Source organism: Neolamprologus multifasciatus, chromosome 23 (genome assembly GCF_963576455.1).
Source record: "Neolamprologus multifasciatus chromosome 23, fNeoMul1.2, whole genome shotgun sequence".
In the NCBI taxonomy this organism is placed as follows: domain Eukaryota; kingdom Metazoa; phylum Chordata; class Actinopteri; order Cichliformes; family Cichlidae; genus Neolamprologus; species Neolamprologus multifasciatus.
Window position 1 is genome coordinate 618,006 of NC_140460.1, and position 12,595 is coordinate 630,600.

The 12,595-nt window shown below is 42.7% G+C and overlaps 2 protein-coding genes across 2 annotated transcripts in view; one reads left to right on the forward strand and one right to left on the reverse strand.

Annotated features, from left to right (window-relative positions):
* Window positions 1-2,090: 2,090 nt before the first annotated feature.
* dmap1 (DNA methyltransferase 1 associated protein 1) lies at window positions 2,091-7,975 on the reverse strand. Its single transcript, XM_085151241.1, is given in 16 exon segments — window positions 2,091-2,770; window positions 4,095-4,438; window positions 4,806-4,878; window positions 5,414-5,485; window positions 5,839-5,861; window positions 5,864-6,023; window positions 6,158-6,296; window positions 6,298-6,323; window positions 6,431-6,463; window positions 6,465-6,590; window positions 6,708-6,775; window positions 6,778-6,846; window positions 6,849-6,900; window positions 7,110-7,202; window positions 7,483-7,532; window positions 7,535-7,975. Coding segments are annotated over 16 exon segments (1,431 nt in total). The 5' UTR covers window positions 7,578-7,975; the 3' UTR covers window positions 2,091-2,710.
* A 623-nt stretch (window positions 7,976-8,598) lies between these two features.
* hnrnpm (heterogeneous nuclear ribonucleoprotein M) overlaps window positions 8,599-12,595 on the forward strand; it is an 8,831-nt gene continuing 4,834 nt past the window's right edge. The window contains exons 1-5 of the mRNA XM_085151240.1: window positions 8,599-8,864; window positions 9,787-9,968; window positions 11,483-11,535; window positions 12,214-12,221; window positions 12,330-12,423. Coding sequence (XP_085007366.1) covers window positions 8,773-8,864; window positions 9,787-9,968; window positions 11,483-11,535; window positions 12,214-12,221; window positions 12,330-12,423 — 429 coding nt within the window. The 5' untranslated portion in view covers window positions 8,599-8,772. The remainder of the gene's footprint in view (window positions 8,865-9,786; window positions 9,969-11,482; window positions 11,536-12,213; window positions 12,222-12,329; window positions 12,424-12,595) is intronic.

Consider the following 12,595-nt stretch of genomic DNA (forward strand, 5'->3'; position numbering starts at 1 on the left):
TGGGGTTAATGCCTAGCTGTAAGCACTGCTTAGCACAAGTGAGTGGGTTTGTGTTGCAGCGGGCCTTCCCCCCACTAGCAAAAAAATCCAGTGGAAATGACTTCCACTGTCCAGCCCTGTGGGCACTTTATTTCCCAACTAGCAGTTCCAACGTCCCCCCTCTGTTGCGGCTGTGTCCCAGAGGGCACAGGTGAATTTGATGTGGAACAATGATTAAAAGTTTTCTCCCTCAAGGTGACCTAAATAGTGGAGACGGTGAAAGTGAGAAACATGAGTGAGGGGCACGGAGGTGAACGCCTGCTGTGGACGTGTGTTAACGATGTAGAGGAGCCAAAATCCAGAGTTTAGGGAATAATTCAGAGCTCGTCCTCACACTACTACAGCACACATGTAGCAATCAGTGATTGCATGTGACTGATGGCTATAAAGCACTGTGCCGCAGACAGGAGGCGTCCACGATCGAATCATTGTCACATCAACGATTACCTCCAGGCGTGATGCATGTGAGCAGCGGTCTATCACTCGTGCTATTACCTGCCTCTTCCTGCCACACGTCCCTCAGCACACATCTTCTCTCTTAACCGTGCGTTCAATCACCTCCACCGTCGCCTTCGCCGGAGCCGAGCTCCCCTCCGACAGTGACGTATGTCTGCGATTAGCCCGGATGCAGTTCAGTTATGATAAAAAGCCAGCACGCCTCTTAGGCCGTGATTAAAGCCTCAGCCGGGCCTTGATAAAGAGATCCCATCTCAGCGCCATCACCACCACATTATAAGACGCTCTCCGGCGCGGCTCATGCTTTTCACATCAGCGTTGCAGAACGCATACTGTCGCACGGATGGAGTCCACGCTGGTCAGAGTTGGATGGGGGGGCTGCACATGTGGTCGTCGACGCCTCGGTGCTCGCCTACTTTCAATTTAGAATAGCATTTATTTATAACCGTCGCGCTCTCCAGTCTTACACGATGCCTGCTGTATAACTGAAGGTGGCCTCAGACAGCGAGAGGTAGCGAGAGGCCCGAGGTTTGATAAATGCAAGAGCAGCGATGAAAAGAAGATATCAGAGGAGCATGAAAGGAGCAGAGCATTAATCCAACAGCAGGCTGGGAGAGAGAATGAAAGACAGAAGAAGGGGAGAGAGGGAGAGAGGGGAGGAGGCGAAAGAAAGATAGCCTTTCGGCTGTGTTCTGTCAAGGGAGAAATTACACATTTACGGAGGTTTTTTCAAGCAACAACGGGCTCCATAGATCAAACCGCTGGATTTATGAGCCAATTTTCAACATGAAATATAGACACACAGAATCCATTTGAGCCATGTTTACTCGGCTTCTCGCTCTTTCCTCTCAATCAAAGCTGCAGTTTGGTTGGACTCTGAAACTGTAGCAATGCTAATTAGAGCTGGAAGTAAAGATTTGATCAATTGCAGCATTTTGATCATTTCATGTGATATCGAATGTTTCCACATCTGACTGTTGGGAAAGGTGTGGGAAGCTGCAGCAGGTCAAGAATTTAAAAAGATCAAACGCTTCCTTTGCTTTGGGTCAGTTTCTCCTGCAGATAAACTCATATTTGAATACTTTAATAATATCTCTGCATGCATGACGTGCTGTGTTTTGCAGGTTGGAACCTAAAGGCAGACAAACATCTGACATGTAGGTTTTGTGTGCAGGCTGCAGAGATTCAATTTAAAAAATATAAAGGCTATAAAAGTGATGTGCACCCATATCAAAGCCCCCCCTCCTATTCTTGGCAAACGTATTCAAAATTTGCATAGAAATTAATGTCTAAGTGGGCTAAACGACATAATTGACATGCAATTAGCAATATTATGAGGAGGAAACCTAATGAAGTTTTAGTGGCTATGCCACCCTAAGAATGATCACTGCTTAATTATCATATTAATGAAGTCATTAGTTGTCACTTAACTTGGATGACAGGTAAGGTAAGAATGTCGTGACCCCACGATTCCCCCAACAAATGTGTATTCAACACTAATTACCCCCAAGTGCAGATCTCTGAAACCTGCAGAGTGACGTCCCTGTGAAATGTGAAAGGCAAACTTCTGCGGTATAAACACGCACACCTCCATGTAAGAAACAGACATTTATTGAAATGTTGACCAAAGCATCTCCAAGGTCACCTGAGAACACAAATCAGTCCCGCTAGTCCAAAAAACACTGGGCAGCAGATGGAAGCGAGGTGGAGACGGCGCCGGCACTACGGGTTAACACAAAACGCGTTTCCAGTAAACACTACGGCACGAAACAAAAACCCTCACACGGGTCAAATGAGCTCTGCGGCTCGCCATCCTCCCCGACCCCGTTCTTTCATTCCAATTCATTTCAATTACGCAGTCATTCCCACCTTCTTGCCCGTGTCCCGATTAGCTCAGCCGGGCAATTTACAGTTGATCTTGCCTCATCTGAGGCCAAGCAGCGGTGCAGGCAGGGAGACGAGCAGTAATGGAATGAAATGTCACTCAGTCGCCGCCTTTGTCACAGCGATGCTGAGCGGGCCTGATGGGAGGGGGTCGAAAGGCCTCGTTAGTAGGTGAAAAGGTGTGTGTGTGTGAGCAATGAGTGTACGTAAATAAACAACAACATGGTGTCCAGCTCTGTTGCGTCTCTCTGGTTCACTCGTGGCGTCGCCGCTGTGATCTGAATGAGTAACGCTGTCGCGTCGCTTCCACGTGTAAAAGCTGCCGCTCTCATCAAGGCTTCTTCACCTTTTTCACCGAAGACGAGCTGGACGCCGATTCTCTCCGCTTGCGCTGCAAAGTACAAATACACGACAGTCACACTGGGGGTTCCTGCGACCACTTAATGAATAACAATCCAACATGCTACAACGGAGAGAAGTCCAGTTATCCCCCTGTATGACCCACTCATGCTGGGCTCACCCTGCTAACACCTGCTGTCTGCCTCAGCAGGGTGAAGACAGTCATTAGTCTCTACTGTTCTTTCTACTGCTGCAGAACTTTATTATGAGGCTGTGAGCAGCTTCGACCCGTTTCAACACAGATACAAAAAACAACCACGAGGAGTGAGTGCTGCAATAACGAGTGCTGGATTCTTCGCTGCTTTCTCGCCCATTAACCCTTTAAGACCGACCATAGAACCAAGTCTGCCAGAGCTGATATTATATGTTTACATGCTGTGGAGCCATTTTTGGGAGCATTTCAAGTTGCTATACATCAATACAACCATTATAGCCTAAATGTTAATAATATGTCTGCATTAAGTGCATAGTAATTACATAAATTGCAAAAAAGTGCAATAAACTACAAAAAAATGTAAAATCGTTTTTGTTTTTTTAACATATATTTCTAGTTAGAGAAATTTAAGAGGCTTATCCCTCAAAACTGTAAATACTAAAAAGTTGCACAAAATAGTTTCCCACCACAGGAAATTTATTTTGAGTGTCTTCATAGTTTTATTTTTGAAATACATCAATTTTTATACACTGCAGGACAAACGAAAATAAATATTATAATGCAAATTTGCAAAAAAGCAGCATGTGCATCAAAATAAACTATTTCCAGCAGTGCAATATGAGTCCTAAGCATCCCAGAAACCACACAGAAAGTCATAAAGTCAAACATAACTTTTAAAAACACCAGTATAGGCTCATGAGGCCCTGATGGTAAAAACTACATTTCCGCAAAAATGGCGTCACTTCCGGTTTCGGGCAGGTCATGGCGGACATGCGATAGTTCGTGCTGATGGACGTAGGAAGTGTTACAAACAGCTGATCGGATCAGCAAAGCGTGTTTCTGGAATATTATGTTTTTGTTGCTGCAAGTGCTTTTTATGCAGTTTTTGCAAAGTTATATGTGGAAGGAAACTGTGACCGAGGACAAGCTGATGGCATAAGATGTAAGTACAACTCCTCCGGTTTCATATGCAAAAAACATTATTGTGCTAGCTCACGTGGTTGCAGAGCTACCGGGATTTAAAAATAGTTACGCAAAACAGAGCGTGCTGCTCTGACCGGCTTTAAAGGGTTAATACTACTAATAATAGTATAAAACTTACACACTTATTACACAGTGATAACGGTTTGGAAAAGTTTGTTTCCAAGTCTCACAAACATACCGAGTTGGGGGTAAGCGGCGCTCCTACAACGTCGATGATCTGCTCCTTGGCTTCCACCTTAATGTCATCTGCGGTGAGCCAGGACTGAGATTCGGCCCCCGGGGTGGAAGCTGTAGTGCTGTTGGTGGCGTTGATTTCCCCACCCTGTGATGCAATGACTGCACCGGCTCCTACAGTTCCCACGCACCCGCCGGCCTTCAGCAGGGCCTCGTAGCGATGACGCAGCATCTGCTGCTCGTATTCACAGTTGCTGTGGGCCTGCTTCAATTCATACAGCAGCACCAAGTCACTACGAAGCTCATTGAACATCTGCACAATCTCCTCGGTGGGCATGGGGTTAAGATCTACAGAAGGGCACAAAGAGGAAAGACTAAAGTGTGATTTAAGCACTTTAACACATTTATTTAGTTGATGGTGTGCACAGGCTACGCATGCACAGTCGTGACACGTCAAGTCTGTTTAGCTAAAGTTGTTACATGTTACAAAGTGTTGTTGCATTGCTGTCAACTGTAACGTGAAGTGAGCGGCTGAGACGCTGCAAACAAATATAAAGTCACGTGAAAAACTTCCTGTGTTCAACTAAACCCTGCAAAGGTTAAAAGGTTACGTAATGCTTTTATTTCCTGTACTGAAACTAAACTCTGTCGCAAAGAAGAGTTCAGACTGAAACTGGGGAATGTTAACAAATTGCTAAAGTTTAGTCATCCTCACCCACTCCTTGCTCCATCAGGATCTGCTCAATGGCCTTGATCTTCTTCTGGCCTACGGAGCTTGGCAGTTTCATCTTAATAACACACAAACACGCAGAGAGAAACACACACACACACACAAGCGTGATTTAAGGTACCGGGACATTAGGATAAACAGCTCCACCTCGGGGCTTTTAATTCGTATGAAATGCACTTCAGCGGGCCAGATCAAAATGTCTTTATCCACTGAACTCTATCTGACTGATTAGCTGTGGGGCCACTCCACTCCTTTAGCTGTGCAAATGCATTTTCCATAGAGAGCGGCAGCTCCTCATCAGTCTTGAAGATGAATAAGAGTCCCCGTGCTAGGCTAGGTTTTACAGATATTAGCTAGTCAGTAATAGAATTAATTATCACAGTGATAAGAGGAATAGCTACTAAAGTCAGAAACTCGAGTTTCTCACAAATCAGCACCTTGAAATTAAGAGTTGGACAAACAAAAACTTGCTATTTTAAAGAATTTCACATTTTTACTTTTTATTTTTACATCAATTCCCTAAGATTACAATTTTATAGGACTATTTAATAATATTGTCATTTGGTAAGAGAACAGGGCGGAGCTATACTCACCCTCTGACTGCGCAGTGTGACGCCCGCTGATTTGAAGTCAGGGAATTTGATGCCTGCCGTCTCTGGAACAGCCTAAACAAGAAAAACTCTAAATGTGAGACACAAACTGTTTGGATATGTCTGAAACGTCACCATTGAGGCATTATTATGGATCAAGCTGGGTTTTAAACGTTACTTAGAATACTGAGAGAAGATCGGTTCGGGTTATTAGAGACACTTGTCCCATCAAAATAAAGAAATGACCAAAACACCACGGAGACAAAAGCAAGTAACAATTAATTTAGTGCAAAATGAGGACAACAGCTGCACCGTGTCCATTATTATTATTAAAATTCTCCCCGTTGTTGCTTTTCTTTGACTTCCTCTGTTACCAGCAGTCATCATGTGCTTTACTTTGCTCTTCGTGAGTGAAATCATATCATAGCCGGTTTTTCTGTTTCTCTTTTTGTGGAAGCTTCTTCTTGGAAACTCTTTTTTCAGCTCGTCTCAACTCTGTCGTTGTGTCAGCTGCCTTAATGAGTTTTTGCAGATCCTGGGCTTTCTTCTCACGCTCTTTCTTCCTAGTCTCAATTTTCCTTAGCTCCTGAACAAGATACTCCTCTTCTGCCACCTGCAGGGAAAAACAGAGAAATGCAGTTTTTCACATTTAAAATGCTGTGAAAAATCTTTTTCTTTTTTTTCCCACAAAAAGAAAGTGTCTCTCCACCTGTCACATAGATACAGGTCAAAATGCGAATCACAAACCTGTTCAGGTGTGCGATTGAACAGCTTTTCCAGCTGCTCTTTGCGGCGCCTTTCATGGCCAGCGTCAAAGATGTAGATTTTGGGTTCTGTCCCTGATGCTGCGCGCACTGTGGTCAGCTTACCACAAATGCTATATATCGTTCTTTCAGTCCTCCACAGAGCGTTTCTGACAAAAAACAAACAAACAGTTTTTAAATTAAAACATGTGTGCTTTAAATCCACCTTACTGTATTTTCAAATCCATCATCTATAGATGAGGCTCTAAACACTTACTCTGTATTGCTGGTGATCATATCGGTCATGGACAGACGATGAAGCGTAAGTCAAACCGCTTGCAAAGGTCAAACAGGTGGTCTGTCTCTGCTTTAGTCCAGCCGTCATCGTGGAGATGCATTTGGTACTCTTGCTCCGAGTACACTGGCACCTGCACTGTCTATAGAGGTTAAAACACAGAAACAGTGAAAAAGGATGAATAATGCGAAAGGACGGGGAGCTGCAACCACATGTCCTTCTTGCCTGTACTACATAAGCAGAAGAGGGTTTTCCCTACCTTGTTAAAGCGAGCAAAAGGGTAGTCCTTGCCCTCTTCTGCAACACGTCTCCAGTGGTGGAATATGGCCCGTCTCTGCGTGCTGGATTTGTGAAGGGCATCCACTTCCAGGGACGAACCTTTTTACAGCCTAACTTGGCTTGACTGTCCTATAACCTTGAGTGGTGTCACTAGGCAGCAGGGGGGTGCATCCCTATGGACAACAGAAAAAAACAATTCTTGTTATCATATTATTATTATAATTGTTATCATAAAATAAAGAAACACAGAAATGCAAAGTTATTTACACTTTAGATTCCTTCCAAATGCAAATAAATCCTTTTGAAATTCCCAAACAGGAAACATTAAAAGGCCTTTATGCATTTCAGATTAACTGACTAATATTGAAAAAGAAAAGCATACTTCTTATCAGAAATAAAGCAGAGCGTAGACCTCTCTGTGCATTCCCTCTGGTCTCTTAAAGGTCAAGCGTCTCTGTTGCTTTCTGGTTTTTTTCTGAGGTGGAAGATGCAGACATTCGTTATTCAACTGCAAAAAATATTTGTGCTCAAACAATTGGTAATACGACATCTCTTCAGTTTCTCTCCCTGGCAAAGCTTTGAGCTGTAAGTACATTATTATACCTGCATGTTACGAACCCAACAGCTAGTGAAATTCATTGAAGGCGTAATTTACACCAGTGTTTACTTAAATCCAGGGACAGAACATCGTTAGAATTATCATCAAAACACAAATGTCCATCTCACTATAAGACAAACACGAATAACAGTCTCACCTTGTCTGAGTTGATGAGGTCTTTCTTGGTGATGGGACCAGCATTATCCCTCCGGTCAACTCAAGAATATCTCTGGACATCAGCACCGTAGCCATGGCTGTGTGAGATTAACTGTTTAGCTATTTAACGTTTTGAAAAATCTATCAAAGCTAAATAACACGAATTAATTCACCGCACATTATTCATCCTGTCATGTGGTAACGAAAGACTCGTCGTACACACTCCTATCTAAGCGCTAATGCTAATGCTACATTTCGGTAGCAACGCTTAGGCCTCAGAAACCGCAAATAGCAATATAAAGAGGTTCGCAAGAGTTTATATTCCTAATATTACTGCGTACTTGACTACATATGTGAACATTACAGGGCCATTTATATGAACGTTCACGAGATAGCTTGTTAAGGCAAAGAGAGCAATTAGCACAAAACCGACACTCCTTCCGTCCCCGCTCACGTCGTTGTGACTTGACGGATTGCCTATTAATTATCGCCCCCGTGAGGTCTGGCGGGCATAACAACTTGAATTCAGCTTTATTATGTTTACATTGTTAAATAATGTAAACGACAGTAGAGGTTAAAAATACCAATAAAACCATTGCAATAGAATACAAATTATTCAAACCATGCCAAGCACATTTATAAAATAATTGCAGAGCATAAAATTGTGATGCCATTATAAAAATAGTAACGCTTCAAACATGAAGGACCTGTTTGTCACGTTTCTTTGAAAACATATAAACCTTTGCTACTTATTTTTACCGTTCATCAAACTTTATGTACGCTTGCACATTATTCTGAAAATCAATGTACGTGCCGCGATGTCCTTAGTTTTAAAAGAAAATACCGGAAGCAGACCCTTTCATTGAATGAAGACAATTAATCGAACAGCTTGGTGATATGAAACTGAAACTGGACTTGGTTGATTTATTTCGTAAGAACTCGATAAGTGAAAGTTATCAGGCCATATTTTGTTTTTTTAAGGCAGACTAATTTGTCTGGGACGATTTTATTTATTTTTTTACCATTCGGTCCACACTCCTCACGGATGGTGGCGGTAATGTACCATTTTGCTGTTTGCCAACCGCCGATAAATAATATGAAGAAGAAGAACTCTCGTTTAAACTCATGCTTCCTCCTTCTTTCCGCCATTTTCCTCCGTTGGCGTAGCAGTGAGAGGTGTTGTACGAATTCAGTATATGTGCTTTTGAGTTTCTCTTTAGAAGCGCAAGAATCACTAATATCAAATTTTCTAGTACAGTTTCCCTTTATAAGCACTCATTTGCGTAAGAAAATGTCTAACGAGCAGGTAGAAACTACCACAGAGCAAGCAGGCCAGCAGCAGCTGTCGACGCCGCCGCAGCAGCAGCCGACTTCGCAGCAGGGGTAGGTCCATTCATCGAGCTTCCTTTGTTGCGGCTTATTAGCTAGTTGGCCTAATTTGTTTTCTTACACAGCGATAAATTTGTATACAGCGGCATCTCTTTAATTATATTTTTTACAAATGCAATTAATGGTAGACTAGCAGCCCCGGTGTGCTTTAAATACGTTCTGTACGTGTTTTTCTAGCTTAAGCGGCATTTGGGGCCCGTCTATTCACCGAATGCAACCCTGCGTTATATATTACTGGGTGTATGATAGGATTAGAAGTACACGTAGCTATTGCTTTGTTGCAACAGAAAGTGGACATATTTAACTTCATGTCCGGTCGCTGTTGCTGCTTTTTGGCATTACTTAAAGCAGTTTAATATAGCACAGGCCCGCTTTATCCAAGGAGAGGCCTAGCCATGCGGCTGGATTGCAGATAGCAGGCTGCTAGTTAACCATTGTGTGTCTGTAAATGATGCCTGTGTCTGCAGTTAGCATTAGCATTTAGCATTGAAATTCACTTTTCCTGAGGCAGTGGTTTCCAAACTTTGTTAGCTAGACCCTCCTTTGTTTTACAAGGAAACCTTCTGTAAACAAATAAACAAACAAAAGTAAACTGCAATAAAATAAACTATCACCAATAAATAACAGAGCCCCCTACCCTGGGAACCACTGACATGTGCTATCTTTCTGTTCCCCCAGATTTTGGAAAATGTTTTTTACAGTAGTTATAAGAAGTTAAACACAACAACATAACAATTTGCATAAATACATAAACTATAGCTAATTAAAGTACAAAAAACACAATATAACAGACATTTTAAAGTAAGATGGATGGATTGTAACGAAGCAAAAATGGGAGATGTGATGGATGTGAGTTTGGCAAGTCTTTTAAAAGCTTTTTAAAGTATGTTTAGAAAGTTTTGTGAACTTTTTGCAGGGAAATGAATGGAAAAGGCAAGAATGAGGCCAATGCCAGCAGGAAGGAAAGGCCTCAGAAGAGAGGTGGAGGTGGTCGCTATGAGCCCTATGGAAACGCAAACAAGCGATACCGCGTTTTCGTCAGCAACATCCCATATGATGTGAAGTGGCAAGCCCTGAAAGATCTGATGAAAGAGAAAGGTAAGGTATCAGGATTAGGGGTTGACTCGTGTCACATTTTTGACATGATAAAGATCAAATCAGGATGCAGGGTCATTTTGTTTGACCACTGCAGTTTTGAAGAGCTCTGGGGAGTTGTACAGTGTTGTCTGAGACCATGCTGGAGTCACTTGGAACAAAGGTTGTGGACAAGGTCCCCTTTTTTTAATCTGTCTGTCAGCTAAGGAGTCGCTGCAGACGTGTACAAGCGTGGTGAACCTGGATGTTTGAATTTTCAGTCTCCATTAAGATTACTAAAATCTTGTTTTTGTGAAGTGGAGGTCGTAAATGTGCAAAGGAAGTCCACTAACTCGAAAGTCCAATGGCTTGTGATCATGAATGGGATAATGATGTGGTTCCTCCCCCAAGAAATGCATTAAAAATACAGTTCTTTGTTACAGTATAGCGATTTTTTTTGGTCCAGAAACATGGAAAAGGTTGCTTTCAGTTGAAATTTGTAATTAACAGTAAAACTTACACACTTAAGATTTATTAACTTGTGGTCAAACCTTCGGAGAAATGTAATATTTAATTTGTGATGCAGTAAATGTGGATGTGAGTAAGGATTATTTAAAAGTCAATTAAAGTGTTAACAATGTTGTGTAGCTATGGAGTAATGCATTTAACTGGCATGTGTTAAGAAGGCTACAATGCTTTTTCAGAAGGTCCAAGTAGTATTTGTTTCATGACAACTGACTGTGGAGTTAAATTGCATTTTCTTTTTTAGGTGTGACCTTGACAAGCAAACGTTTTTCTCGGCAGATCTTCATGTTGTACCAAGCACAGCTTTGTGCTGCGGATTTATTTGGGGTACAGGTCTACAAAACGAAGCAGCTTCTTATGCACCGTCCTCGTCTCTAGAGGTTTGGTCATCAATGTCCATTTGTTGAGCAGACATGAAACAAAGGCGTGGCCGTGGTCGACGCTGAATCCAAATTACGATCGTGCATTTCAGGATCAGTCCATGATCAGGTTGGCAGTTAGAGAAGCTTCTCATCCAAAAGTTTTTCTTCATTACGATTATGGGTAGGTTTCTAGCTCAGCTAGGCTCAGCTGATGCACTGAGGGTTAAAACCGTTGCTGAGGTTTGACAGGAAAGTGGCTGAGGTATTAAGGAGGCTTTGCCAACTTGAAATTATTTGGTCAATTATCTTCAGGCAGAAGAGGTGGTGTTTGCGGCATCATATCCAACTTGAAAGGCTGTTGGCCAGTCCAAAAGTTGTTGTCCTCAGTCTACTGCGTTTGGTGTTTCGGGAGAATTCCAACAAGGACGGGCTAAGAAGTCTCAATTAATTAAAGAAAGAGGGGAAAAAGTCCAAGCTTGCTTTTTGTAGACCTGTACCAGATTGTGCTGAATGAGGTGCTGGGGGAAGGCTCAGGACTGGCTGTCTGAGCTCACTGTCACCGGCCGCCCTACTTGTTTCTGCTCTAAACCCCCATTGTTCTCTCGGCTTCTCTCCCCTTGGTGTGTGTCGTCTCTGGAATCTGATTTGTAGTGGGTGAGGTAACGTACGTGGAACACTTAATGGACGCAGAAGGCAAATCCAGGGTAAGTGCAAATACATACAAATAAAACACACGAATAAGCCTAGACAAACCTGTGTTTGTCAGCTTTGGTTTCCTTATTTACTATGTTGGGAATTGTTCAGATACAAACCTGGTGGAGTGTGTGTGACGGTGACGTGCCGGAGGCATGTTTCATTTGAAGTTGTCTGTGGCATTGACTCGAGGCCATCGAAGGGTTGATGATCTTATAACAGGACTTCAGCTCCTTTGTAGCCAATCCTGTGGGATTGCAGTAGCTGATAATGTCCCTGTGGTTGTGGGATTTGCTCCTTATGATCTAATGGGTCGTAGTCTGCAAGAGGTCGTAGCAAGGCTGCTAGATGGTTGATAAATAAAACTCATTCCATAGAACTGCTGGAAAACTCTAATATCTTAGTAGTTGGGAATCCTCTGTCACTGTCTGCCTTTAGGATGCTGGGGAAACTATATTGAATACATTTGCCTGTATTGTGTTACTGGCTTGGCTTAAAAAGATCTTAATGTAGTGTTATTTTGGAAGATGTGACCAAGGCTGTAGGCTTGTGTATGGTGATGAACTTTTAATTGCATGAGATTATTTTGACATGTCAAATTATGTCCAGTGTTACAATCACTTTAACTAATTTGAAATATTTTCTCTTCCCTTTGATATGACCTGTTCCAATGACTTCAATCAACAAAGGGTTGTGCGTAAGTAGACTTTAACGTATTGTCAAAAGCAAATAGTGCAAACTGCACGTGAGACATGCACCAGTGTTTTACACACTTACATTCTCACTGGAAATGTGTTTTTGTCAGTGTTGTTGAGTTCAGGACGGAAGAGTTGATGAAGAAAGCAGTGGAGAAGGTCAACAAGCACAACCTCAATGGTCGGCCCCTCAAAGTGAAAGAGGTAGGTCCCAGAGGGGGGGCTGTCCGACGCACTGAACAGACAAAAGCTGTACTTGTGGATTTTCCCGACTCATTATTTTGTGCTTCTTTGTAAGGACCCTGATGGTGTGATTTGCCAGCGGGAGATCAACAAGGCCCAAGGTGGAGGCCCTCCAGGAGGTCACGGCGGAATG